Source organism: Geotrypetes seraphini, chromosome 3, assembly GCF_902459505.1.
Source record: "Geotrypetes seraphini chromosome 3, aGeoSer1.1, whole genome shotgun sequence".
NCBI classification, from domain to species: domain Eukaryota; kingdom Metazoa; phylum Chordata; class Amphibia; order Gymnophiona; family Dermophiidae; genus Geotrypetes; species Geotrypetes seraphini.
The window spans coordinates 68571079-68597759 of record NC_047086.1 but is presented as its reverse complement, the minus strand read 5'-3'; the positions used below and the strand labels follow the sequence as shown (position 1 = coordinate 68597759).

Sequence of the window (26681 nt, the reverse complement as noted above, 5' to 3'; positions counted from 1 at the left end):
TGTATGTAAACTTATAACCCATTCTGGATTCTTTAAGGAGGATGTGCTAGAAAATCGACAACATAAATAAATAAATATTGGTGTTTTTTTTTCCCTCCAAGTGCCATTTTGCTCTTGCTGTGACCATGGAACAGGAGTTATTCCCCTGATGCAGTGGAAGTGAAACAGGAATTCCTTGTCGGATTTCTTCAGAGGTAGAGTTGTTTTTGGATTATCAACAGGGGCTGATGGATTATGATCAGCACAGAGATAAGTAAATCTGCCTTTTTTTGATGTGATCGAACTGATATTTCCTGTTCATAGGTGTAGATTTTCTCTGGTCTGGCAGTTGTATTATATTTTATGTAGAGTTTTTTTTCTAACCGATGAAGGTTTTTCTTGATGGCTCCCACTTGTTTATATGGTATTTGTTAGATAGGGTGCCTGATAGCTGAGGTCTTTTTTCTCCACTTTTTTTTTTGTCCTTCTAGGCTAGTCATATCTGCACTTCAATTAGAAGCTAGTTTGACTCCTAATTAATTGCCAATCAACTCCAATTAACTTTAGTAACTGATTGTTAGCGCTTAATTGACTAATTAGGCACATGTCTGGGATCCATGCCCAACTTTGGGCGGTCTATAAAGAATCTGGGGGTTTGTGCCTCCTGTTTGGGAGCGGTAAATTTAACTGCATACTAGTCAGCTAATGTACAGTATTTGCAGTGCACTAACTGCAAAATAGCTTCCATGCCCAGTCTCCTTCCGTGATACACCCTCACAGAAAATGTACTTAATGTATGGTTTGTCACTATCTGCAAGAATACTGGAAAGCTATTTAGGGCTAGATTCAGTAAACTGTACCCAAAGGCAGGCACCATTATGACCCATGCTAAGATAGCATTTTCTACGTAAGGGGTGCTTTGCACATAATGCCCTTTACAGAATACTAGTGTGGTGTACTTTTTATGCCTAACTTTGGGTGGACACCAAATCTTGATGTTTAAACCCAAATAAATTCAGCACTTTCCCTTCAAATTCGCTCTTCAATCTTGTGCTGAATAGTGTGTATTTTACTCTACCGACCTCAGACCCACCACTTCATTGCCTAGCAGAAGTTTCAAGGAGTTTAAGAGTTCTAGGAGTCGGATGGCAATAGTGGCCGTGGGGAACCTTTGATAAAGCGCATTTTGCGAAACATGTCGGGTCATTCCCTCCTGGGTTACGCATAAGATAAGTAAAAAAACAAACTATGATAAGTTGAAGTTAAAAGTTATTTAAAGTTTCAGTGAAAGATATTTATTTATTTATTGAATCTTAAAGTAATTTATTGAGAACGTATTGGATTAAATGGAAAAAGAAATGTTGGGGCCGATGATGAAGAACCATGTAATTCTTCCTGCTTGAAACTCTTGCTAGGCGGTGGAGTGGTGGGTCTGAGGCCGGTAGAGTAAAATATACACTATTCAGCACAAGATTGAAGAGAGTAACTTTGGATGGAAGCACGTACACATGCCAAAAGCTTGTATAAATGCTCGCGCCCAAATGATGGCAGTTAGACACGTAAATGTAGATATTCTATAACGTTATTCCTCATTTCTGGAATGCCCCAACCCACCCATGGCCATGACTCTTTGGCATTGAGAACTATGAAGTTTAGTTACCCATGTTATAGAGTATGGAACAGGGAATATCTGTGGTAACTCCTAACTGCCAATTAAGTGCTTATTATCTTCAATAATTGATTAGTGCTTAATCTAGGATCCACACCCATATTTGGGTGACCTATAAAGAATCTGGGGTTTACACAGTTTTGTGCTAACAGTTAATGCATGATACGTAAACTGTATGTTAAGTGCTTAATGAGTAGTATGTGCTTCTATAGTTATTTGCTTGTATGCCTTATCTATATTTTATATTTTACTGAGTCCAGATTAAAGAGTTTTAGTAAAATAAATAAAACAAATAAATGCAACTAGCACACTTGAGCTAGACAGATATGTTATCAAATCGCCGAACACAGTATTCTAAACATCTCCTGTTTTTATTTAGTAGAATACAGTTGTAGCACATATATAATATGGCTTTGGCCTCTTGTTACATATGAAATGTGTGACTTCTGTGTTCAGACAAGTGGGTTTTTTATTTTCTTCTAGCTGTTTTTTCTTCTGATACTGCTATTTTGGAATAGAGTATGTTTAACTGACCCATATTTAAGTATATAATAATAATGACTTTAAAAAGTCAAAGCTGTCGGTATAATGTACATGCTATCCTCGCTGTGGATTGCATTGACAGGCCTCACACATACGATTTTCAGTAGAGGGTTAGAACACAACAGAACTGCCTACGTACAGGGAGTTATATTGCTACCAAGCAAATACTCCAGTGAGTGTTACTCATATATCTGAGAGAATGTTTCTTCTTTACTTTATGAATTGTAGTTCATCCCTTCTTTCCCGTTTATCAATGTTAATAATCATGAGTTCTTACCCATTATTTAATAATTGTATGTACTGTATTGTTTGTTTTTGTTTTTTATATTTACTAATTGTTAAATTTAAAGTGTACATCGCTTAGAATATTTGATTAAGCGATTTATCAAGTCATCTAATAAACTTGAAACTTGAATGAGATCATATGCCATATACCCAGGCATAGGAATAATGTTTATTACTGTCGTGGTATGTGTAAAACTAGCCATTTACAGATATTGCTCTTTAGAATCTAATCTCTCTAGAATCTAATTGTTAATATAATAACGGATCCCAAATGTTATTGTAAGCTGCAATGATTCCTTGTTGAAAATTGCGGGATATAGGAAACTATACCATATGGTATGATTTTTCCCCCCTAAAGGAGATATAGCATCATATGGTGGGTCTGGAAAAGGCCAGTTAAGGCTTTTTCAGGCTTTATTGAAAGATCATATTTCAACTCTTGGTGTACTGATTAAGGAGGAAAACAGTGAGAGAGTGAGTGAGAGAGAGAGAGGGAGGGAGAATGCACAACTAATCTGGGAGAAGGAAAACTAAGAGCTAACATTGAGAGTGGGCTGTGTCTGCTTTAAGAGAATGTGAAATTAAGTTCATAGCAGTCCCATAACTATTACAAAAAGACCCTGTTAGTTTTTTTTGTATATTTACAGATTCAGACTTTGAAGGGGTCCCTGGATTCTTTTGACCTTCCGATGATGGACTCTAGAAGAAGTTAAACTGTCTTGATGACTGTGAGCGAACAAACAGCAGGAAAAATAGATCGTGTTGTTTGCAAGTTTCTGTATTAATGCTGTCATTTTCAACCTAGTGGTCCATAATATGGACCAAATCATAGAGGGGAAACTTGTTATAGGATGTCCACCAATGCACAATATGGAAAGCATTCATTCTCTGAGAATTGTGTAAGGCAGTGAGTGGTTTCCAACCCTGTCCTGGAGGACTGCCAGCCAGTCAGGTTTTCAGGATAGCCCTAATGAATGAGATGAATGAATGAATGAATGAGAGATTTGCATGTAATGAAGATGATAGGAGTGCAGATCTGCCCCATGCTTATTCATTAGGGTTATCCCAAAAACCCGACTGGCTTGTGGTCCTCCAGGACAGGATTGGGGACCACTGGTGTACGGCACCTCATGGATCAGTAAACATTGATACTAATGTATTTTCAGACTACACTCCTAAACTATGTAGTTAAATCTGTACAATTTGTATATGAAGGTTTCATGATTATGAAAAAGTTTGTTTTTATAATTTTTTAATATTAGCCATTTTTTTTGTATTGATAGACAGTTTCAATGTTTCATATAATTTTGACAAAAATTATCCTTGGGGTAAATTTTCAGTAAAAGGCATGGGAAATCAGGTATATGTAACTCCCGTAAATAATAAAAGAATAACACTGCAAATATACTCATTTGAGGGTAATTTTGTGAAAAAATGAAGTGACATTCTGAAAATGTAAACAACTAATCAAAAGTTACAAAAACAATTTGGTTTGTATGTCTACCAGTAAACCAATTCTAAAACCTTCTTTTGGTAGACTTAAAAATCACTAGTTAGATGGCCATTTCAATTAAATAGATCTATAAACTATGGGCCTGTTTTACAAAGCCACACTTCCCGCTGCTGCGTGGTAACGGCCCCAAAGCCCATAGAGATTTAAAGGGCTTTAGGGCTGTGGCTGCGCGGCAGCTCCTAGTGCGGCTTTGTAAAACAGCCTGTATATATTTGCTTGTTTTATTTAGACATAATCATGGCACTATTTTTAGATACTAACAGGCACAGAAGACACTGAACTGGCCCTGGATTCTTGTGTTTTACAATTAGGCATGGTAATGGAACAACAAGATACTCCCACTGTGGCTTCAGGCAATTCATCATCTTCAGTCCATTCATTAATATCTGGATTGTAACACTGAATGCACTTCTTATATTTCTTTTCTATTTCATTCCATCCACCCACCAAGTAGATCTTACCACTAAGTATCGAAGCTCCCGAAGTACTTACTCCAGTTGGAAGAGGAGCAACATAGCTCCATTGCCCAGTTTGAGGATTGTAACACTCAACAGTGAGAACATCAATCCTTTCACCTCGGCCACCAAGCTGGCTCCCACCCATTACATAGACCCTGTCACCATAGGAAACTGCACAGTGCCATCCTCTTGGGGTACTAAGGCCAGATCTGTCATGCCAACTGTCAGTAGAGGGGTCATACATACATACAGAGCGAGAATAAGCATTATTTATATAACCCCCTGTCACCAAGATCCTACCATCTATGACTGCGCTGGCATGGCAGCACCTTGCCACCTCTTGTGGTGCTTTCGTTTGCCACTGATTAGTTGAAGGTACATAGCATTCAATTGAGCAAAGACAGCCATCAGAGTTGCGGCCACCCACTGCATAAAGGAGGCCGTTAAATGCATTCAGACTAAAATGTGTACGCTTCTGATTCATGTTTGCCAGGTGAATCCAGGTGTTGAAACGTGGATCATATCTGGAAAATATCCCAAAATGGTGAATAAGTAAAATCCTCAAACATTACTTAATGATAAATGCCTTTTTCACAGGATAATGTACTACTTGAAACTTATTATTTTCTATTAACCACTTAAGATTAAGCTGTATTTTTTATTCTGTAATGAGTCTGTACGCTATAGGTTTTACATGTATCCTTGCATGCTTTACCTTCAAATATGCCTGTAAGAATGATTTTGCCTCTCAAGTTCTGTTTTTAAGATTTGAGTGTGCTTCTCTGCAACACATAGGTTATTTATTAACAGTTGTCACATGATAATGCTGTCATCATATGTTATCTGCAACAGGACCCATAGAAATAAAAGTACTTGACAATACTCGATTCAGGAGAAAATGTTAAAACACAGCAGAGACCAGCGTAAAAGGAAGGAATGAGGGTGACTGGAAGGGGAAGGGGGAGGATTGTTTGAAGGAAAGAGATTGCAGGAGGTAGTGGCTGGGATTTGGGTAGAGGATAGACAACAGATTGACTGGACCCATAGTCAAGGTGGGGTGAGGGATGGAGTACGGTACATGTAAAGAGGACAGGCTCTTAGTGAAGGATGGCACTTTTTCTGGCAGCCAATGTGTCTCCTCTCTCCTCCTAGCCATGGACGAGGCTTTCAGATTTTCATAGCTGAAGTAGTGATGGCTAGACAAAAATAGGCCTACATTGGCTATTGGAAAATAATTCTGAGACTGCTCATTGATGTTTCAAATGCCTGGCAATAAATAGGCAGCATATGCTTTAAATTAGTAGATCAGCTTCAACAGCTGGGCAAGGATAAAGCGATTTGGACAGAGCATTTTGAAAACATCTTGAGGTGCCTCTGAACTTTGATGGCTAGGGGTAAAAGCTATCTATGAGTATATGAGTAGGGTAGGCTTCAGTGGCCCAGTCCCCTTTGACATAAGGTCTATGGATGGTATTTTGGCTTTTATGTTAATACTGGGTATAGCACTGGGGACTTAAAAGGCATATAAATAGAGAAGAGAATCAAGATGTTGTCCAGTCATCCTAAAACAAGGGTTAGAATGTGATTAGTTGAAGACCTAACCAACTATGATGATAATTTTGTTCAGATATTTGTGATAAGACTGTTTGTGTTTCTGTTACATTAATTTTGAGAATATGTTTTGCTACTCTTCTACTCGCCTGTGACTGTACCTATCCACATAAAGGTGTTCGGATGTTTTTGTTGCTATGTAAGATGTTTTGATACTATACAGAGTACAAATAGATCAGGGAAGATAAAGAAGGAGGGAGGGGAGGGCAGGAGGGAATAAGATAGTAGAAGCCTGCATGTATCAAATGCTTGGGATGTGGATCCTGATGCAGATAATGCATAATAATGACTCAACCATACAATAATGAGGTCCACAGTGTTCTTCACTTTTCTGCTGATAACGTTTTATGACCTGGAGAGTGCCAGGTGCTGTAGAGTAAGCTGGTGTTTTAGTCTCATGCTTGGAGAAGAGGAGTGTATGCTACATATGGAATGCCTTATTTATAACCTACATTATGATTCAAGTAAAAGAAGAACAAAATGATATTAAAAAGCCCATTGGTTGGTTTGCCTAGTTTTGGAAAAAATATCATTGGGCAACGAATGATCTTGTACAAAAGAGATCTTGGGCTGGTTAAATATAAGGCTTTTAGGCAAAAGTCTCCCAGCACTTGTTGCATTATTTTTGGCTGACACTTTTTCTGGGAATATAAAAATTTGTCATACTGGCAATTGCCCATCTACTCTAGTGTCCTGCAGGAAGCTAATCCAGATCACAAGTTCCTGGTGGAATCCTCAGAAGTAGTAAGATTTCTGCTGCTGACCCCCAGGGATAAGGCCTGGCTTTCCCCAGGTCTATCTTAATAATAACAGTTTATGGACTTTTCTTCCAGGAATTTGCCCAAATCTGCTCTAAACCCAGCTATGCTAACTGCTTATACCATAGTCCCCTGCAATGTATTCTAGAGCTTAATTGTGCACCGAAGTACAGATCCTGTAGAATGCAACCAAAGTTTTGCATGCAAATTTGTGCACCCTGCCTATTTGCATGTGCAGCTTAAATGTTTAACAAGCTATCAGTGCTGTTAAGTGGCAATTAACAAGACATAATTGGCACTAATTAGAAGTTACACACACAACTTTCTAATAGTGGTGCATGAAAATCCAGTGCGACTCTCAAAAGGTGGCGTGGCCAGGGGAGGAGCATGGGCAGTTTGTGGGCACTCCTGAAAGTTAGATACACTATTACAGCATACATCTAATGGTGCTTAGTGTGATTCTATAAAAGGCATTCGCAATACAGTACTCCCCTGATATTCGCGGGGGTTCTGTTCCAGGAACCCCCGCGAATGTCGAAAAACCGTGAATACGGTTTTTAGGCAGGGGAGACAGGATAGGGCAACTGGAGAGGCAGGAGAGGGCAGCTGGAGAGCCGGCGAGTGGAGGAAATCACTTGCTGTATGCTCCGACCGCCTCTTACTGTACTAAAGTCGGGCCTCACCAATCAGGAGCTGCGTGTCAAAGCATCTTCTGATTGGTGAGGCCCGACTTTAGTACAGGAAGAGGCGGTCGAAGCATACAGCGAGTGATTTCCTTCTGTCGCTGGCACTCTGGCTGCCCTCTCCTTCCTCTTCAACTGTCCTCTCCTGTCTCCCCTTCGCGGTTGGAAAATACCGTGAATAACCGTGACCGCAAACCGCGGACTGTGAATTCATGGGGGAGCACTGCATATAGAATCACGTTTGGTGACCATATGTGTGACTAACATTTAGGCACACCCATTTAGGCCTATATTACTATGAGGTACATAATTGAAACAGAAATATGTCTAAAAACCCACCTAAATTGGCACTTGGACAATCAAAAAAACAGGTCAACCAGGTGCCGATAATCGAAATGGGTTTTAGACGTATCTAAAAGAAGATTAAGCCATTTTACTGCCGCTGTACGCCCAGAGCTGAAAGGGGCGTTTTAAAGGAGTGGTGATGGCGAGATTTGGGTAGAATGTGGACTGACCTAGACTTAGTTTAACGAGACTGCCTAGACAGAACTTATATGTAGTGAATCAGGCGATCTAAAAACAGGTCTAAGTGCCCAGAAGGTATCCAAAGTGACCAAATAACCACCGCAGGGACAAGGTACAGACACCCGCACACTCCCCCAGTGATCACTGACACCCCCCCGGCCATAAAAATCGGAATTAAAATGTACATGCACCTGGCATAGGAAAGCCTAGTAGAGCTGCACAGAGGTGGCTTAAGTAGTCTGGGGGGTGGGCTAGTGAACCATAGAGAGGAGGACCCAGGCCCATAAGCCACTCTAACCACTGCATTCATGGTGGAACATGTGTACCCACCAAAACCCTACTGTACTACCATATAGGTGGCACCTGCAGCCATAAGGGCTATTGGGGTTGTAGGCAGGTGGGTATAGTAGGTTTTGGAGGTGTTTTGGGGGCTCACCATGACCTGCAAGAGAGTTAGGGTGAGATTTTTATCTAGCACCCTTTCTGTGAAGCTCACAGCAGTGCCCTGTAAGGTACCCCTCTACTCTGTTGCCATGACTGGGTGGCCAGTCCATCACTTTGCTGACCCCTCCCACATCCAAAAGGTCTTGTTCTAGGCTTGTTCTTGTTTTGACTTGGATGAATTTTTGGACGAGAATGGGGTATAAAGATAGACGACTTAATGGTCTGGATGATCAGATAGCTGGAAGTAGAAGTACAGATGATTCTCAAAAAAAAATTATTTTGGACGTATTTTTCGAGAATGAACTTTGTTTCCATCTTTGGGTGACTAGCATTCTAGGCCCAAAATGGACTTAGACTTTTTTTTTTTAATTATGCCGCTCTATGTCTTTTAAACCTGATTTTCATTGGCTTAAATGGGTGCACCTAAATGTTATTTACGCGTGTGGCCACCAAGCGTGATTCTATATATGGTGAGTGTCTTTTATAGAATCACGCTAAGGACCATTCTGGTCAGTGCCGATTTTGTAGGCACCATATATAGAATTTGGGGGTGAGTGCAAACATATTTTCTCTAGTTTATTTTAAATGTACCTACAGTTCTTAGTAACTTCATGATATGGCCTCTAGTATATTTATTTTCCTTCCTGAAGTTGCAGAAATTTAAATTCTAAGAGAGAAGATATGCTATTTCAAAACTGCACAAGTAATATGTTGCCCTTCTCTGTACCCAAAAAATGTACTGAGAAAGCTAACAAAAATAATAATGGTGACTGAATGGCTACCTTATGAAGAAAGATACTGGACGCAATAAAATATTGGTCTGACCCAATATTAGGCTTTTTATGACTATCAGGCTTTGCGAAGCCTTTGTTACTGTTCCTGTGCTTCATACCAAAATCTGGCCCTATGGATAGACTAAAAACTGAATATAGCCAGAGTGCCATAGATAGTATAAAAGAGATTGAAATACATGTTTGTGACAACCTATTGTATGTAAAATAAAACTATTGCAGTTAGAGATGGTACCTCAACCAGATAAATGTTGAACAGCTGAACCTGTCCTGGTTTTTGCCCCATTGCATTCATGAGGTTGTTTTGATTTTCTTAAGAAGAGTAGGATTACATTTTCATGCATGCAGTGGGGCAAACCAGGCCTAGATCAGTCTGTTTATAAGTTGAAAACCCTTAATATATTGCATTATTGACATTTTAGCATCTGTGGAGACTTGTTATCCAATCTGCAAAAGCTAATATTATGCTTTGCTTGGATCTCGTCTTATAGTATTTGAGATACCAATAAAAAGTAAAACAAAATTACCTGCTGAAGTTGCTGACTGCATGCTTGGCTTGATTTCTGGCATCATTCTGGTCTTCACCACCAGCCACATAGAGGAACCCATCCATTACACATACACACTGATTAAAACTTTTGGCAGGCATTTCAGCAAGCCTTTTCCATCCATTTTCTGGACTTCGGTAGAGGATTTCTCTGCTTAGAGACTTCTCTGTTAGAGCTGGGCGCCCTCCAACAGTAATGAGGACTCTAGAACCCCCACGAATTCTTGTTCTTCTAGACTGCATTGTGTTCTGATGATACGGAAGTAGGTGGTAATTCATGGCATCTACTAGAAGTTTGTGGCAATCAGGATCTTGCATCATTCTTGGTATAGTTTGAACATAATTGACCAGGTCTTGAGCTGAGATGGTACCAAAACGAATGTTGCATAGCAGATCAGCTGCATACTTCACTCTTTTTTGATCAAAATCTAGCCATTTAATTGCAATCTGTAGTGCAAGAATTTCAGAAGGCAGCTGCAAATTATCTTCTACGAGGAGCTCATTGATCTGATCAAAGGTAAGTTTTAAGAACTGCTCCGTTTCAGAAAATTCAATGAAATTGTCTCTAATAAATTTTTGTGCTGATTCTTTGGTGTTCTTCAGACTATATGTTTCTGCAATGTTGGCAATGTACATGCAGTTTTCAACACTAATTTCTTGCATTAAAAAATCACAGCACATCTTTACAAGAGTGTGAATCTGAAGATAAATTGCTGAGGAAATGATGCTGCCGATTGTATACAGTGAGAGAGTAAGCTTTCCCGTGTAAGCATATGTGATAACTGTTGCTAGGCCTAAAGGAGATATATCATTGAGGTCAACTCTTTCAGTAGATGGATCTTTTTTAAGTATGTTATGAAAGTAGTCACTGCAAGAAGCCATAATTACTCTATGAACAGAAAAGGACTTGGTTTTGGTAGCTATGGTCAGATCACAGAGGAAGCCATCTTGTCTCATTCTGCTGAGCCCTTCCATGAGATTGGAGCCATAAGAAGAGTCACAGACTTCAGTAGAGATGCAGCTGAAGCCATTACCACCATCCAAGAGGCTATTCAAACCATTGAGTTTACTAAGAGGGCCATCCTCCACAATTATGGTCATTTCATTAATATCCGCTTTGTTCTTTTTGACTGTCTTCTTTTTAGGTGCCATGACTGCAACGGAATATCACAGCCAAGACCTTTCTAGAAAATAAAAACAAAGTAATGATTTTGCATAGTGAACATAAGAATGTTTATATTGTATTAATATCCACTAGAACAGTGTTTCTCAACACGTGGTATGTGTAGCCTTTGGGGTACGTGGCACTAGCCACCACTGCTGCCAAGGATATTGCCTGCCCACCCACCCCCTCCACTGAAGCCACCGCTGAGGATCCCTCCTTCCTGCCCACCCCCTCCACCGAAGCTGCCACTGGGGATCCTTCCTTCCTGCCTGCCCACTCTGCCAAAGGCTTCCCTCTGATGTCAGAGCTGACGTCAGAGGAAAGCCTTCTGGGTCAGGAGGGATTCCAGTTACCTCCTTCCTGCCTGCCTTCAGTGGCACTTGTTGGAAGGACACGTCAGCGGATTTTTCACGCTACACATAGCTGACTCAGAAACCTTCTCTCTGACATCAGAGCTGATGTCAGAGGGAAAGCTTGTGGGTCAGTCACGTGCAGCATGTGAACCGCTGCCTGCATGTCCCTGCAACAAGTGCCACTGAAGGCAGAAGGAGCAGCCCAGCTGGACGGCCCTGAAGGAAGTGAGTGTAGCTCAAGCAAGTAAGGTAGAGAGGAGACATGATCTGGGACAAAGGGAGAAAGGAAAGGGGGAAGGATCGCATTTGGACATGGGAGGGGCACGATTTTGGGACAAAGGCTGGAAGGCAGGGAGGGGGGCATGAACTCAGGACACAGAAGGGAGGGGGCATGAATATAGGACACAGAAGGGAGGGAGAAAGGGGGCACTAATTTGGAACATAGGAGGGAGAGAATAGAAAAGGAGAGTTGTTGGGCATGAGTGTGTGAGTGAGAGGGAAAGAGATGGTACACATGGGGAAAGGAAGAAAGAGGAAAATTGGGCATAGAAAGAGAGGAGTGAGGTAGAGATGCATGGGGAATAGAAGGATGAGAGGGAGAAATGTTGGTTATGGTGGTGGAGGGGGAACAGAGAGACAGATTGAAGGGGATGCGTGGGGAGGAATATTGGACATAGTGATTGAGGGAGAGCTGTGGCATTGTGCTGGAGAGGGGGTGATAGAAGGAGAAATGGGCATGAGGCTGGTGGGCAGTGGTGAAAAATACTTTACATGATCTAAGGGATGAGAGAGGGAGAAACGTATATGGCAGTAGAGGGAGTGGGAGAGATGCACCCTGGATCTTTCCCCACTCCCTTTGCAGCAAGGGAGGGAATGAGAGAATGACAGTGTGAGAGCGAGGGAGACATGTTACCAATGGGGGTGGAGGACAGAGGAAATAAAGTTAGACTTATGGAGGGACAGAAAGAGATGTTGGTTGGGTGAAGGGAATGAGGTCTGAAGGAGAGGAAGTGTGCAGGAGGCAGAAAAAAAAGAAATATTGGATGCACAATCAGAAGGAACTGCAACCAGAGATTCATGAAATCACCAGACAACAAAGGTAGGAAAAATGATTTTATTTTCAATTTAGTGATTGAAATGTGTCAGTTTTGAGAATTTATATCTCGTGTCTATATTTTGCATATTATACTGTATTTGCCTATTTTTCTATAGTTGTTACTGAGGTGACATTGCATATTTTAAATTCATCTGCCTTAACCTCTTTGAAAAACAAATGAATATAAATAATAATTAAGATTTTCTCTGCATACAGTGTGCTTTGTGTTTTTTTTAAATTTTGTGGTTACCATTATTATTTTTAAAAATATGTCTCTTTATTTACAATTGCAACATGGATCGTACAAGCAGGAATAGTACAAATAACAACATTACTGAACAACAAGCAAGAGAAAACAACCAGAAGATCCAGTGAAAGTCTATAAACCATCTACAATGTTGCTGAAATTCACATTTTTAATAGAACCCCCCCATTCAGTCACGCACCTAAATACAACCACCATCCCAGTCACAACAAACACTCTCCAGTCAACCACACATACCCATCCGCACAGCCAGCTATCCTGTCAGCATGATGCTGAAGCCACTGGAGTGCTCAAAGATCCAGAGCTACCCAGAGGAGTACCTGGACACCATAATAGGATATCCTTCTAAAGGGCCACATAACACTGATGTGCCAGTCACCCTTTCTTGTTCATGTAAGTGACCTGATAAATGCTATGTCTATTTAAATATAAACTCTGATGTATGAAACATATAGGTCATATTAGGTTAATGCATGGGCCAGAGCATTTAGGAACAACAGTATAAATACTTCTAGTCCATAGATAGACCTTTTAACCAAAATGTTTTAAAATTCACTGACCCAGGAGGACCAAGCACACATAATTGCAATAATACTGTATAGATGTAGGGGAGGAAGGGGTTCTGCATATGCTCTGTCTTCTGTCCTTTATTGCTATGAAAGGTAATTCAAATTGTACAAAAAAGGAGGAACCCCCACCTCCACAATTCATGGCACTGAACAGCAGTTGTTTCAGAATTTAGTCTTGCTTTAGGGTGATATGTGAGGATACAGTCTTCCCAGATTATCTCATCACCAGTAATAAACACAGCCTAATAATAACATTTGATGTAATGTGGGCAAATATTCAAGATGGCTTTCCAACATTATATCAGATGTTATTGTTATGCTGTATTTATTACCAGTAGCAAGATGGTTTGGGAAGATTGCATCATTTCATGTTTCACCCTAAGATTAAACTGGGCTCTGAAACAGTAGCATCAATGAATATTTTTATTCATTGTTCACAGAATAAAAAACCTGGGAAGGTCTGCAGATACATATGTGATGGTGTACACATACTGCTCCATTCATGAATGGAAGCCTTTATGAACAGCTTATGAAAGTGAACAATGCCATGGAATCCATTGAGACACATCTCAGGATACTGAGGAAGCTCAAAGAGGTAAAGGTGAGTCATCTAATGGATATGTTTAAGAGATTCCAGAGGATGTTTGTAAGACTGGAATAAGGCTGATGTGGTCACTCTTCATAAAAGTGGGAATAGAGAAGTGGTGAGAAACTTTCAAGCACACCTGGGTAGGTTGCATATGTTATACCTTATCAACTCCAGAATGAAGCTCTCTTTGGCTTATGACCGGCATTTGGGAGTCATACTCCATATACCCTGGCGTAAGAGTGAGATTTATTGCTGTCATGGTATGTGCAAAGCAAACCAATCTGGAGATATTGCACCTGTGTTATAGCCATCAAAGATTACAAACAGTGAAAAGAATCATACAACAGGTATAATCATGACAATATAGAATAAAATAATCAGTAGCATACTTTATCTGTAATATGCATAATAGATTAAAAATAAAGAACTAATTCCACTAAGAACCTGCTGGTCCTTCCTTAGAAACTATTTAAAAATGTATCCATACCTTTCTGTCCCAAAAATGTTCATCCAAGCCTACCATTCAGAACCACAATAAATTCTAATATCAGGCAGAAGATCATAAGGTCATCCTGAAGACAAATGATTTTGGGATTCAATTCTAAATAGCCAAGATTGCATACAGAAAAGCACTTCTAGTTACAATCAATCTAATTTCCCTTAAAGAGGGGATATAAAAAATGTATCCTGAGTAGATTTGAAGACATGACAAGGAACACATCTCTTTATTTTTAAATGTATTTTCAAATACTAAAACATGGTTTGCCTCAAGGACCTAAGTGAGTTACTAATTTATAAATACTTTCACAACAATCATTAGTTCCCCCAACCAATGAAACCATTTTAGGACTGAATGGATGTTCATGTGGCCCATACAACCAGATAGTACTCTGGCAGCCATGTGTAATTTCCATATGATCTAGGAAGCCACAGATATAAACTGATACAATAAATTAGACAAAAAATTAATGAAGCAAAATTGTCAGACTTTGTCCAAAAGTACTCAACTGCTGGATCATAAAAAAATGCAAGAATTATGTGGTTGAATTTGAGAATGCCTAATAAAGCTGGAATTCACAAGGACTCTTATGTTAAATTTGACTTTCAAGCCCTTTCATACACCTTCTAAAACCATAATAGGACTGGGCAGCTCAGAAGGCTTCCCAATTAACAACACTTTGATCTTTTATTGGCTCACCTTGAGTTTGTCATCCAATTAATGTAGTGTATCCAGATTTTCAAAAGGCTTTTGACAAAGTCCTTCATGGAAGACTCTTGACAAAATTTTAAAATCTAACTGATATTAGGTTATATTCTGTTGTGGCATGGGAACTGGTTAAAAGATAGGAAACAGAGAATAAGGTAAATGGCCAATTCTCTAAGTGGACAAAGGTGAATAGTAGAATACTAAAAGGATCTGTTTTTTAAGATATCTATAAATGATAAGAAGTGATCAGATTTGTAGATATGATGCCACTAGGAATATTTGTTAAATCACATGTGGAGTGCGTGAAATTGCAGGACATCTGAATTTAATGTGGACAAGTGCAAAAGGGATGCACCTTGGAAAAATAACCGAAATTATAGTTAGATGAAGCTTGGTTCCATATTGGGAGTTATCACCGAGCAAGGTTCTCTCTAAGCCAATGATTCCCAAATGTGGTCCTGGAGACATCCCAATCAGTTGGGTTTTCCGGATATCCACAATGAATATTCATGAAAGAGATTTGCATATAGTGGAGGCAGTGCATGCAAATATCTCTAAAACCTGACTGGTTGGGGTGTCTCCAGGACCAAGTTTGAGAAGTACAGCTCTAAGCTTTGCGCATGTGCCTGAGCATATGATTAGCAACTGCGCACACAAAACTTTTGCTGGCTTTCTAGGTTGTAAACCACAGGCTATGCTGCACATACCAAGTCAAGGCTGGAAGCTTGCACACAAAGGCCCTGATTCTATAAAAGACGCTTACAGTTTGGTGCCTAACTTTATTTTTTAATTGGTTCAATCGGTGCTGTTAATTAAAAAACAATTAAAAAACAATTTTGGGGTAAGCATGATGTAGGCGTCTACCAAAACGTAGGCATGGCTACGGGCAGAATTTGGGTGAGCAATGAGTTAGCCACCAGTATTCTAGGCCAAGAAAACCCTGTCCTAATATACCGGCACCTACATTTTTTTTATGTCTACTGGTGCCCAACTTGAGTTAAGTGCTGCAGGTGCTAATCTGTAAATAGTGCCTAACTCTGAATGACACACAGAGGGTGCCTACAGAATTAGGCTCCATTTATAGAATCAGGCCCAAAATGTTTTTCATGTGCCAGCAAAAATTAGAGAGAACATTGCCGCTTAAGAAAAGGATTTAGGTATCATCCTGGATAATAACTTAAAATCTTCTTCTCAGTCTGTAGCAGAGATCAATAAAACAAATAGAATGTTTGGGAATTATCAGGAAAGAAACAGAGAATAAAATACAGCACGTTACACTACCTCTGTATCGCTCTGAGGTGAGACCACAAATTAAATATTGTGTGCATCTCAAAAACAAGATGAAATGGAACTTGAAAAGGTGCAAAGAAGAGTGATAGAAATGATTAAGGGGATGGAACAATTTTCAAATGAGGAAAGGCTAAAGAGGTTAGGGTTTCTTCAGATTACCGTAGAGAAGAGATCGCTGAGGGGAGATAAGATAGAGGTCTATAAAATCCTGAATATAGTGGAATGGCTAAATGCAATTCGATTGTGTGCTTTTTCAATAAGTACAAAAACTAGGGGACACTCCATGATGCTAAATGGTAGCACTTTTAAAACACATAGGAAAAAATATATTTTTCACCCAACATATGTTAGAGTAGTTCATATAACTGCATTTAGAGAATAGTGCTTCTGCCCACGTTGATCCTCTCTCTTCTCAGAATCCTTTTCTCAGGCTATCTCCCTTATCAGCCCCTACTCTCTGAATACCACATGCTTTAGTTCCTCTCCTTGTCCTTATCTGCTTTTCTTTCTTCAGACTATACCTCACCCACTTTACTTTGTATCACAGCCCATGTCCCTTCAGATTGCATTCACTTCAGCTCTGTTCTCCCTTTCACAATCCATTTCTCTCCCCTCAGCCTCTTTTCCTCCCACAACCTTTCAGTGCCTGTGCTACTCTTTCCTTAACCTCTGCTTCTCTATCAATTCCTCATTCCTTTCCTAGTGTCTTCCTCAGTACTTCTCCCTCCTCTCTATAGTAGACAAAAGGAAGCCTGTCTGACCTACACTGCTGCTCTCTTCTGCTTTCTGCTATTAGCCCATTGTTCAGACATTCCTTAGCCAGCCAATAGGCTGAAGGAGGAGGCAGGACTAGGTTACCAGATTTCCTCTTTAAAAAAGAGGACACCTGGCCCTGCCCTGCTACAGATCCAGACCTACCCCACTCCAGCTCCAGCCCCATCCACGCATGACATTTTTTCAGTGGTGGCCCTACAACTTTGGAATACCCTCCCAGCTCCCGTAAGGGAGGAGAATAACCTTGTCCGTTTCAAGGACCTACTCAAGAGCCACCTATTTAAAGAAGCTTACAACATTTGATTCTTTCACTCTTTTCATTCTTCAAATTTCTCTAAAGAAACAAGTAGCAATGTTCCCCTTCCTTTTGTTTGTTACTTATTTGTCTTTCTTTCCTATATAACTTGTAGTTCCAACCCAGCTTCCTTTCTGTCTCATGTTTGTCTGTCAATCTGTCAACTGCTAGTACGCCATTTATTTGATGTTTCATTTAAATTCTTTTAATTATCCTGTTATTGGCATTGTTTTTATTTTAGTCATGTTTTTGTTTTCCTTATTATATTTTAATTTGTAGCTCGCTTAGAAAATTGGATAAGCGACTCAATCAAATTTTAATAAAAACTTGAAACTTGATGAACCTCATGAATTCTTCACCAGCTTGGTGCTGTGTCTGAAGGGCTTCTGTGCATGCGTGGATGTCAACGTGATGATGTCATATGCATGTGTGTATGCGTGTGATGTCATCTTGTCAACGCCGTGCATGTGCATAGGCCCTCCAGACTCCGGGCAACTGGACAGTCCTCTACATAGAGGACATAGGTCTGGGTTTTCCCAGACATCTGGTAACCCTAGGCAAGACCAGTTGTTTAGGAGACATCAAACTTCCTTTCTGTTTTCCCCTGCGGCCTATTGGCTGGTAAAGAATGTCTGACCAATGGTGTCTCCTAAGCTACTGGTCCTGTCTCCTTTGTAGCTTATTGGCTGGTTAAGGAATATCCGACCAATAGGTTGCAGGGCGAGGCAGAAACAGTAGATGCAGAGACACAGCCTTTCTTCCTGCTTTCCCTTGTTGTTCTACATGGGGAAGATTTCAGCTCTAATGTCTGGGTAGTGCTGGAAAAAATATTGGGGGTGCTCTAGCACCTACAGAACTGATGCCTTAATGCAATAAATTCTAGCTACCAAGCACTTGACCACTCTTCATACATTTCTAGATCTCTCTCCTTTGTTTGATCTGTTAGGAATCTCAGTTCTCTTCCAGCTAACTTTCATTTAAGTCCAATTAAAGCCAGTTGTAAGGTGTTGAGTGCCAGTATCACCACAAATTAAGTCTGGTATTCAATTAAGATTAGTGCCAATATCAGCATCTAACTTTAGACGGACTTTATAGAATCAAGGCCTTAGGGCTAGATTCGCTAAGGGCATGGATTGGATCCGATCTGTGAGGGATCTGATTTGATCCGAGTCCAGGGGGCTGATTCACGAATCGCCCTCATGCAAATGAGGGCGATTGGAATCACGCCCCCAACTGCCTGCCTGGATCGCTCTATAGCGATCCCAACACAAGCGAAGACTATCTGTAGATGGTCTGTGCATGCGCTGGACCTCCGGGCCCGGCAGAGATTTTTTTTTAAAAAACTTTTTTGGAGCCCATGGTTTAAACCCGCTTAAGCCTGCGGGTTAAAACCATGGGCTTGCACTGCGGGGAAGAGTGGGAGAGTCGTGGCAGGCAGGAGATGAGGGCAGCAGGAGAGTTGAGCAGCGGGAGAGTCGGGGCTGCAGGAGAAAAGACAGCTCCTTCCATTAGCCAGGGGATGCAGGCGAGCCGGGGCAGCGGGAGAGTCGGGGCGGTGGGAAAGTCGGGGCTGCAGGAGGCGTTTGGGGCAGGAAGGAGATTGGGGTTGACAGGGCAGAGAGCAGGGGAGCAAAAGGCAGGCAGTCGGAAAGGGCTTGAGTGACTGGTCCTCAGCAGTCGCTTGTTGGTGATCGGCCGGCCCAGTTGGTATTGCAGGGTTTTGGTTAGAGAATCGCGTGCCTGCCCCTCATTTGCATGCACGGATCGGAGGATGGTCGGCAGAGAGGTAAGTGAATCAGGCCGGAGGGAAATCAGGTTGCAAAGGGGTCGCAAACCGATTGGTACACGATTGGTTTGCTTTGTGAATCTAGCCCTTAGTGTCTTCGGCAAATAGACAAAACTTTCCTACTAATGTCTCATGAAAATAATGAGTTTATTTTCTGATGCACTTCACTGATAACTCTTTTTTCCTTCATTACTTTCTTTTGCTATTTCTCAGTTTGTAACCTAGAAGTCAAAGTATTTTTGAGGGGAACCTTCTGCAAATGATACTATTCTACATGCTAAAATCTGAATTAGTGCATACTATATCACTGTTTTCATTTTAGCATGCTATTTGCAAACTTTTTTGCCTTCATAAAGAATAAAAATTTGTACTGTTTTTCACATGTGTAAGGTTATTGAACTTTATGTGGCCGATACCGGAGGGACTTCTACAGTTGGTGTCCCGTATATGGAAAGATGGATCAGGAGCAGGAATGCCAATTTTATACCATACTAGCTGATGCCTCGGCGTTGCACGGGTATTTAATTATAGCAATAACACTGTAAATGGATTCAAATAAAGATACTTTATAGTGGTGAATGAAAGTATTTTTTTACAGCTTAATAAAAAGTACAATATTCAAATTATAAAGTGAAATATTTGACAAAATGAATACAATACAACTAACGCAAAACGTGATTATAAACAACAATTTTAGTTTCACCTCCTGGAGCAAGAACATATAAATTCTTGGGTGAACCCACCCTTGAGCAAGCAAAATAGAGTTGTGGGCCGTGAGACCCCCAGAACATATCACCCGAGGTAGTGAGGGATCTGCATACCAAGTTTCGTCCAAATTGGTCACAGTGAGAATGGCAGCTTTTTACATTTTTTCCATTGACATGAATGGGTGAAATCTGATTTTCTGTTTGTAGCTCCGCCCACGTGTGCAGGGGGGCCGGGAGACACCCAGAACATATCACCCCAGGTAGTGAAGGATCTGCATACCAAGTTTCGTTCAAATTGGTCACAGTGAGAATGGCAGCTTTTTACATTTTTTCCATTGACATGAATGGGTGAAATCAGATTTTCTGTTTGTAGCTCCACCCACGTGTGCAGGTGGGCCGCGAGACCCCCAGAACATATCATCCCAGATAGTGAGGGATCTGCATACCAAGTTTCGTTCAAAGCGGTCAAGCCGTTTTTGAATTACTGTGAGAATGGCAGCTTTTTACATTTTTTCCATTGACATGAATGGGTGAAATCTGATTTTCTGTTTGTAGCTCCACCCACGTGTGCAGGTGGGCCGCGAGACCCCCAGAACATATCATCCCAGGCAGTGAGGGATCTGCATACCAAGTTTTGTTCAAATCGGTCAAGCCGTTTTTGCGTGATCGCAGCACATACACACACACATACATACCTCCGATTTTATATATATAGATTCATATCATCCAAGTGCAGGTCTTGCTAAGTTCCTCAATAAAATGCCCTCCCCTCCCCCCAAAAAATAATCAAGTAAATTGAATAATTACTAGATGATGAGAGTGAGATTGCTGGGATGACTGGATGGACCGAGCTGAACTTTATCTGCCGTCATTACTGTTACTATGTTAATAAGCTGTTCTAATGCAAAACTATGCAAAGCAGCTCATTAGCTATTAGTGCACAGATAAACTATATGGGAAATATGCTTCAGGGATGAAATTTCATATGCTATTTTTCTACTCTGCTCAGTTGCATGGGCAAAAAATAGCAGGCAAAGTTTCCACACAGTGCAGGCAACATGGTATAGTTCAGTACATGACCCTTCTAGTTAACTATCCTGGGATCAACTCCAAGATATCTCGGTGTCTACACTAACTCCTTTGTGGCAAAGTATAGAATTATAGATTGAAAATCAAGGATACCAAATCAACCCCCCCTAATTCTGTACGTGGATGCTTGCATTTGCATGCCACGTGGGTGTGCGAGGGTACGCATTATTGTCACTGACAGATAAGTGTACACTTACGCACCTAAGTGGCAGCAAAATATCTAAGTGCCATTCTGAGGTTGTTCTGTGAGCAAAGTTGACACAACTAATTAAGATCTGGTATTCTGCCCTTAGCTATGAAAACCACATAAAGAGGACTGCATAAAACATGGTCCTATCTTTAAGTGGTTCATCGTAGCTAGTTAAGCGCCTTAAGGACATGCACCCAGAAATTCCATTCAGAGTCAACGCACCTACGCCACCTAATCTCACCAGATGCTGCTCAGTGTATGTTTTATTGTCATGCCTATATTGTAAATTATGTCATCTCTTTCCTGTCTCGATTATATTGTGGATGTACTTTGTAACCCGTTCTGGGCTCCTATGGGAGGACGGGTTAAATAATTGAATAAAAAAATCATACTTAAACTAGCTTAGCTAGCCGTGTATGTCCAGATGTTCAGTGCTGGTGCCCAGATATGGCCTGGCATTGAGTATCTAGGAATAAAGCCGGCAGCAGTTAGCAAAATGATGACTGATGAATGTTGAACCCTATACACAGTAATTAAAAATACAATACAAAGATATGGGAATGGTTTCCCAGTAGTAAATACATGCATAAAAAAATAAGAGTTGCCATATTGGGACAGACCGAACATAAGAACATAAGAAATGCCTGCACCGGATCAGACCTGGGTTCCATCCAGTCCGGTGATCCGCACACGCGGAGGCTCAGCCAGGCGTACCCTGGTGCATACATTAGTCACTCGTATCCCTCAATGTGTCCTGCAAGAAGATGTGCATCCAATTTTCCCTTAAATCCTAGAATGGTAGTTTCCTCCACCATCTCTTTCGGGAGAGAGTTCCAGGCGTTCACCACTCAATGTGTGAAGCAGAACTTCTGACATTTGTCCTGGCCGTGTCCCCTCTCAGCTTCAGGCCATGACCTCTGGTCCGAGTCTGGGTCACATTCGCCAATGTGAATAAAGCTATTTCTTGCTCTCCATCCTTTCCCCCTGCTGGTGAGTGAGCTTTTGTCGATTCCTTTTAGCAATTTAAAAGTCTCTATCAGATCCCCTCTCAGTCTTCTCTTCTCAAGGGTGAATAATCCATCAAACTCAGTACCTTATTTCCAACAGTGGCCAATCCAGGTCATAAGTACCTGGCAAGATCCCAAGAAGTAAAACAGCTTTTATGTTGCCTATCCTAGGAATAAGCAGTGGATTTCCCCAAGACTTTTGTTTTAGCAATTATCCAAACCTTTGTTAAACCTAACTGCTTTCACCACATTCTCCGGCAAAGAATTCCAGAGTTTAATTACACCTTGAGTGAAGAAATATTTTCTCAGGTTTGTTTTAAATCAACTACTTAGCAGCGTCATCACATGCCCCCTAGTTCTAGTATTTTTGGAAAGAGTAAACAACCGATTCACATCTACCCTTTCCACACCATTTGGTATTTTATAGACCTCTATCGTATCTTCCCTGAGCTGTCTCTTCTCCAAGCTGAAGAGCCTTAGCTGCTTTAGCCTTTTCTCATAGGGAAGTCATCCCATCCCTTTTGTGGCCCTTCTTTGTTCCCATCGCACTTCTTCATACCAATTCTAATTCTGCTATATCTTTTTTAAGATACGGCAAGCACAGGGGTAGGCAATTCTGGTCCTTGACAGCTGGAGCCAGGTCAGGTTTTCAGGATATCCACAATAAATATGCAGAGATAGATTTGCATCTCAAGGAGGCAATGCATGCAAATCCATCTCAGAGGACATAATTTGAGGTTGAGGGGTGGTAGATTCAAGAGCAATGTTAGGAAATTCTACTTTACGGAGAGGGTGGTGGATGCCTGGAATGCGCTCCCGAGAGAGGTGGTGGAGAGGAAAACAGTGACTGAGTTCAAAGAAGCGTGGGATGAATACAGAGGATCTAGAATCAGAAAATAATATTAAATATTGAACTAAGGCCAGTACTGGACAGACTTGCACGGTCTGTGTCTGTATATGGCCGTTTGTGGGAGAATGGGCTGGAGAGGGCTTCAATGGCTGGGAGGGTTTAGATGGGATGGAGTAGGCTTTAACGGAGATTTCAGCAGTTGGAACCCAAACACAGTACCGGGAAGAGCTTTGGATTCTTGCCCAGAAATAGCTAAGAGAAAAAATTTAAAAAATTTAAATTGAATCAGGTTGGGCAGACTGGATGGATAATTCGGGTCTTTATCTGCTGTCATCTACTATGTTACATATTCATTGTGGATATCCTGAAAACCTGACCTGGCTCCAGCTCTCGAGGACCAGAATTGCCTACCCCTGGGCAACCAGAATTGCACACAGTATTCGAGGTGCAGCAGTACCATAGATTGATACAAAGGCATTATAACATTTTCATCTTTGTTTTCCGTTGCTTTCCTGATAATTCATAACATTCTATTTGTTGCTATCAAGCGTCCTCAGCACTATTATCTCTCACACCAATTCAAGCGCTCCACTAAGAACTGGGTCTAGATTTGCTTCACCTCTTGTTGGTTCCTGAACCAGCTGCTCCATAAAGCAGTCTTTGATTTCATCAAGGAATTTTACCTCCCCAGCATGCCCTGATGTTACATTTACCCAGTCGCAATCGAGGTAGTTGAAATTACCCATTATTATTATGTTACCCAGTTTGAATACAGGCCTGGTAATAATAATAATTAATGTTATTTTCATAATTATTATTAAAGTATAACTGGAATACATTGCACTGTACAGAGACTCAAAGGAGTCGATACTGAGTGGGAGTTAATTGGGCAGGAGCAGGTCCTGCCCTGTTAATTCCTGCTGACCAGGTCCTGCCATGATATTCTGATAGTGCCACTAAATATCATGTCTGACCACATCAGAACTATCCATAGTGGCCAAGATATCTGGCTACTAAATTACTATTTAATGTATTGTAAACCACTTTTGGTGAACCTCTTCATGAAATGGCAGTTAATAAATCTCAATAACTAAATAAATATTATTGAGAATCTGGGTAACTGGGTCTAATTCCACTGCAGCTCCATGTGACTCTGGGTAAGTCACTTAACCCTCCACTGCCCTAGGTACAAAATAAGTATATATATTTAATATGTAAACCACTTTATTGTAACCACAAGAAGGCGGTATATCAAGTCCCACCCCTTTCCCCTTTTCCTATGTCGCAGTAACTAGGCTAGCTGCTGACTGAGTTTTGTAAATTGTTGCTAATCAGATTTTTCTTGTATAATACTGTTCTGGAGAACATAAGAATAGCTTTACTGGGTCAGACCAATGGTCCATCAAGCCCAGTAGCCCGTTCTCACGGTGGCCAATCCAGGTCACTAGTACCTGGCTAAAACCCAAAGAGTAACAACATTCCATGCTACCGATCCAGGGCAAGCAGAGGCTTCCCCTATGTCTTAATAACAGACTATGGACTTTTCCTCCAGGAATTTGTCAAAACCTTTCTTAAAACCAGTTATGCTATCCGCTTTTATCACAGCCTCTGGCAATGCATTCCAGAGCTTACTGGTAACTATTCTCTGAGTGAATAAGCTGAATAAGAGGACATTTCTTAACTTTGTAAGCAAATTACTGTTTTGCTCAGAGAGACATGAAGCACACTTTTGGATGGATTATAATGATTACGATCCATAATTGCCTGATCTGTGTTTATTTTAGCATATTTCTTTTTATCGCTCACTATTTTATGGACTAAAGAGTGGCAGTGGTGGCAGTAAGTACCACTGGAGAAGGGAAGAGGGATAGATGCTGGACATGGCATGGAAATAGGGTAGAGGAGATAAGATGCTGGGCACCTGAGGGGGGGGGTGGTATGGAGGTGAAGGAAAAATGCTGAATTATTGGGGTGAGGGGCTACAACTGAAGAACATAAGAACAGCCTTACTGGGTCAGCCCAATGGTCCATCAAGCCCAGTAGCCTGTTCTCACAATGGCCAATCCAGGTCACTAGTACCTGGCCAAAACCCAAGGAGTAGCAACATTCCATGCTACTGATACAAGGCAAGCAATGGCTTCCCCTATGTCTTTCTCAATAACTATAACTATGGACTTTTCCTCCAGGAAATTGTCCAAACCTTTCTTAACACAAGCTACGCTATCCACTTAGGGCAGAGGTAGGCAACCTTAGTCAAGTTTTAGGATTTCTACAATGAATATGAATGTATGATACAATGGAGACAGAACATGGAAATAAATCTCATGCATATTCATTGGGGAAATCCTGTCAAACCCAACTAGGTTATAGCCCTCAAGGATGGAGGATGCCTACTCCTTATCTAGGGCATCAGATATCCTTGGGCTGGCCCTGAGTACACATACATTTCAAAAATCAAATGAATGCATGTCATAATTCCTCCCCCCCTCCAGCCTAACAAGTCCACAGGATTACCTTTTTTAAAAAATGTAGCTAAATGTGCAAACATTATAGAACCCATACACATTTCTAGCTCCATTCAAAGAAAGCGGTTTTCAGTCAGGTCATTTTACTTGACTATATACCAATTTGCTCAGGTAAATGCCTTTGGAAACTGCTATTTCTAGATGAAATTATAGGAAGGAACTGTATCAAGTTGGTTCTGCTTTTGTCCTAAAAGTGCAGATGCCGAATTCAGAATTGCTTCATATGTACCTTGGCTATCAGTATCAACTACATACCAGTATCAACTATTCTCCCACAATGTCATCCTGCCAAACAGGGGGATCAGCTGCTTCCCCCTCCTCTCCCTGTGCTGCATTCCAAATACTACATCTGTTGAAACCAATCACCGTCAGCTCTAGAAATAGCAACACTGAATGCACATGCACAGTTTTCCATTTTAAGATAAGCTTCAGTTTCAATATCTATACTTTTTAAACAGATTTTGTATATAGTTTGTCAAAACTTCAAAAACCACCTATGAAGAAGCTGATGAGTTCCAAACATCAATAAATGTAAATCTTGGCTTGATGCTGTACGTTGCAGTTCATCATCGTTGCACCAAAATGTGGCTAACGGAATTTCACTTCTGTTCGCAAACAGCTGAATTTTCTTTCTTTCTTTCTTGAATTTGAACAAATGAAATTTGTTTCTGAACATTCTCCAACAGCCATATTTTGATTGGCGTCCTACCGCTATTGTACTTTCAAACACAATACATCTGTCTTAACAAGAGTTAAGCTGCATTAAAGCCTGTAAGGAAAAAAACAGTTTGCGACCCTCCCCTCAAGTTATCTGAATTTGACAGCAATGGCTCACTTGCCAGAAACAGGGGAAACTTTGATCTCAAAATGGAAAGTAATATCTTTACTTCCCTCCTGCATTCTGAAATACACCTAACAGTGCCCAAATAAAGTTCATTAAGGCAACGGCAAGTTCCCCCTTTCTTCAAAGGTAAATGGCTTGAAAGCTTACCCTCTGTAGTGAAGTGCTGAGCTTGTCTGGGAAGCAGGACAGAAGGAGAGCCACACACAGAGTGCATTCACCACCTGCCAAGACTGACAAATTGAGTTTTCATTGGTGATACTTTCCTGCCAGCCTT

The 26681-nt window shown here is 40.9% G+C and overlaps 1 protein-coding gene across 1 annotated transcript; it reads right to left on the bottom strand.

Moving 5' to 3' along the window:
• KLHL31 (kelch like family member 31) lies at positions 1 to 26681 on the bottom strand. Its single transcript, XM_033939087.1, has 3 exons — positions 26555 to 26681; positions 9787 to 10990; positions 1 to 4971 (listed from the first exon to the last, which is right to left on the bottom strand). Exons 2-3 carry the CDS (start codon positions 10956 to 10958, stop codon positions 4239 to 4241), a joined length of 1905 nt encoding a protein of 634 aa, XP_033794978.1. The 5' UTR covers positions 10959 to 10990; positions 26555 to 26681; the 3' UTR covers positions 1 to 4238.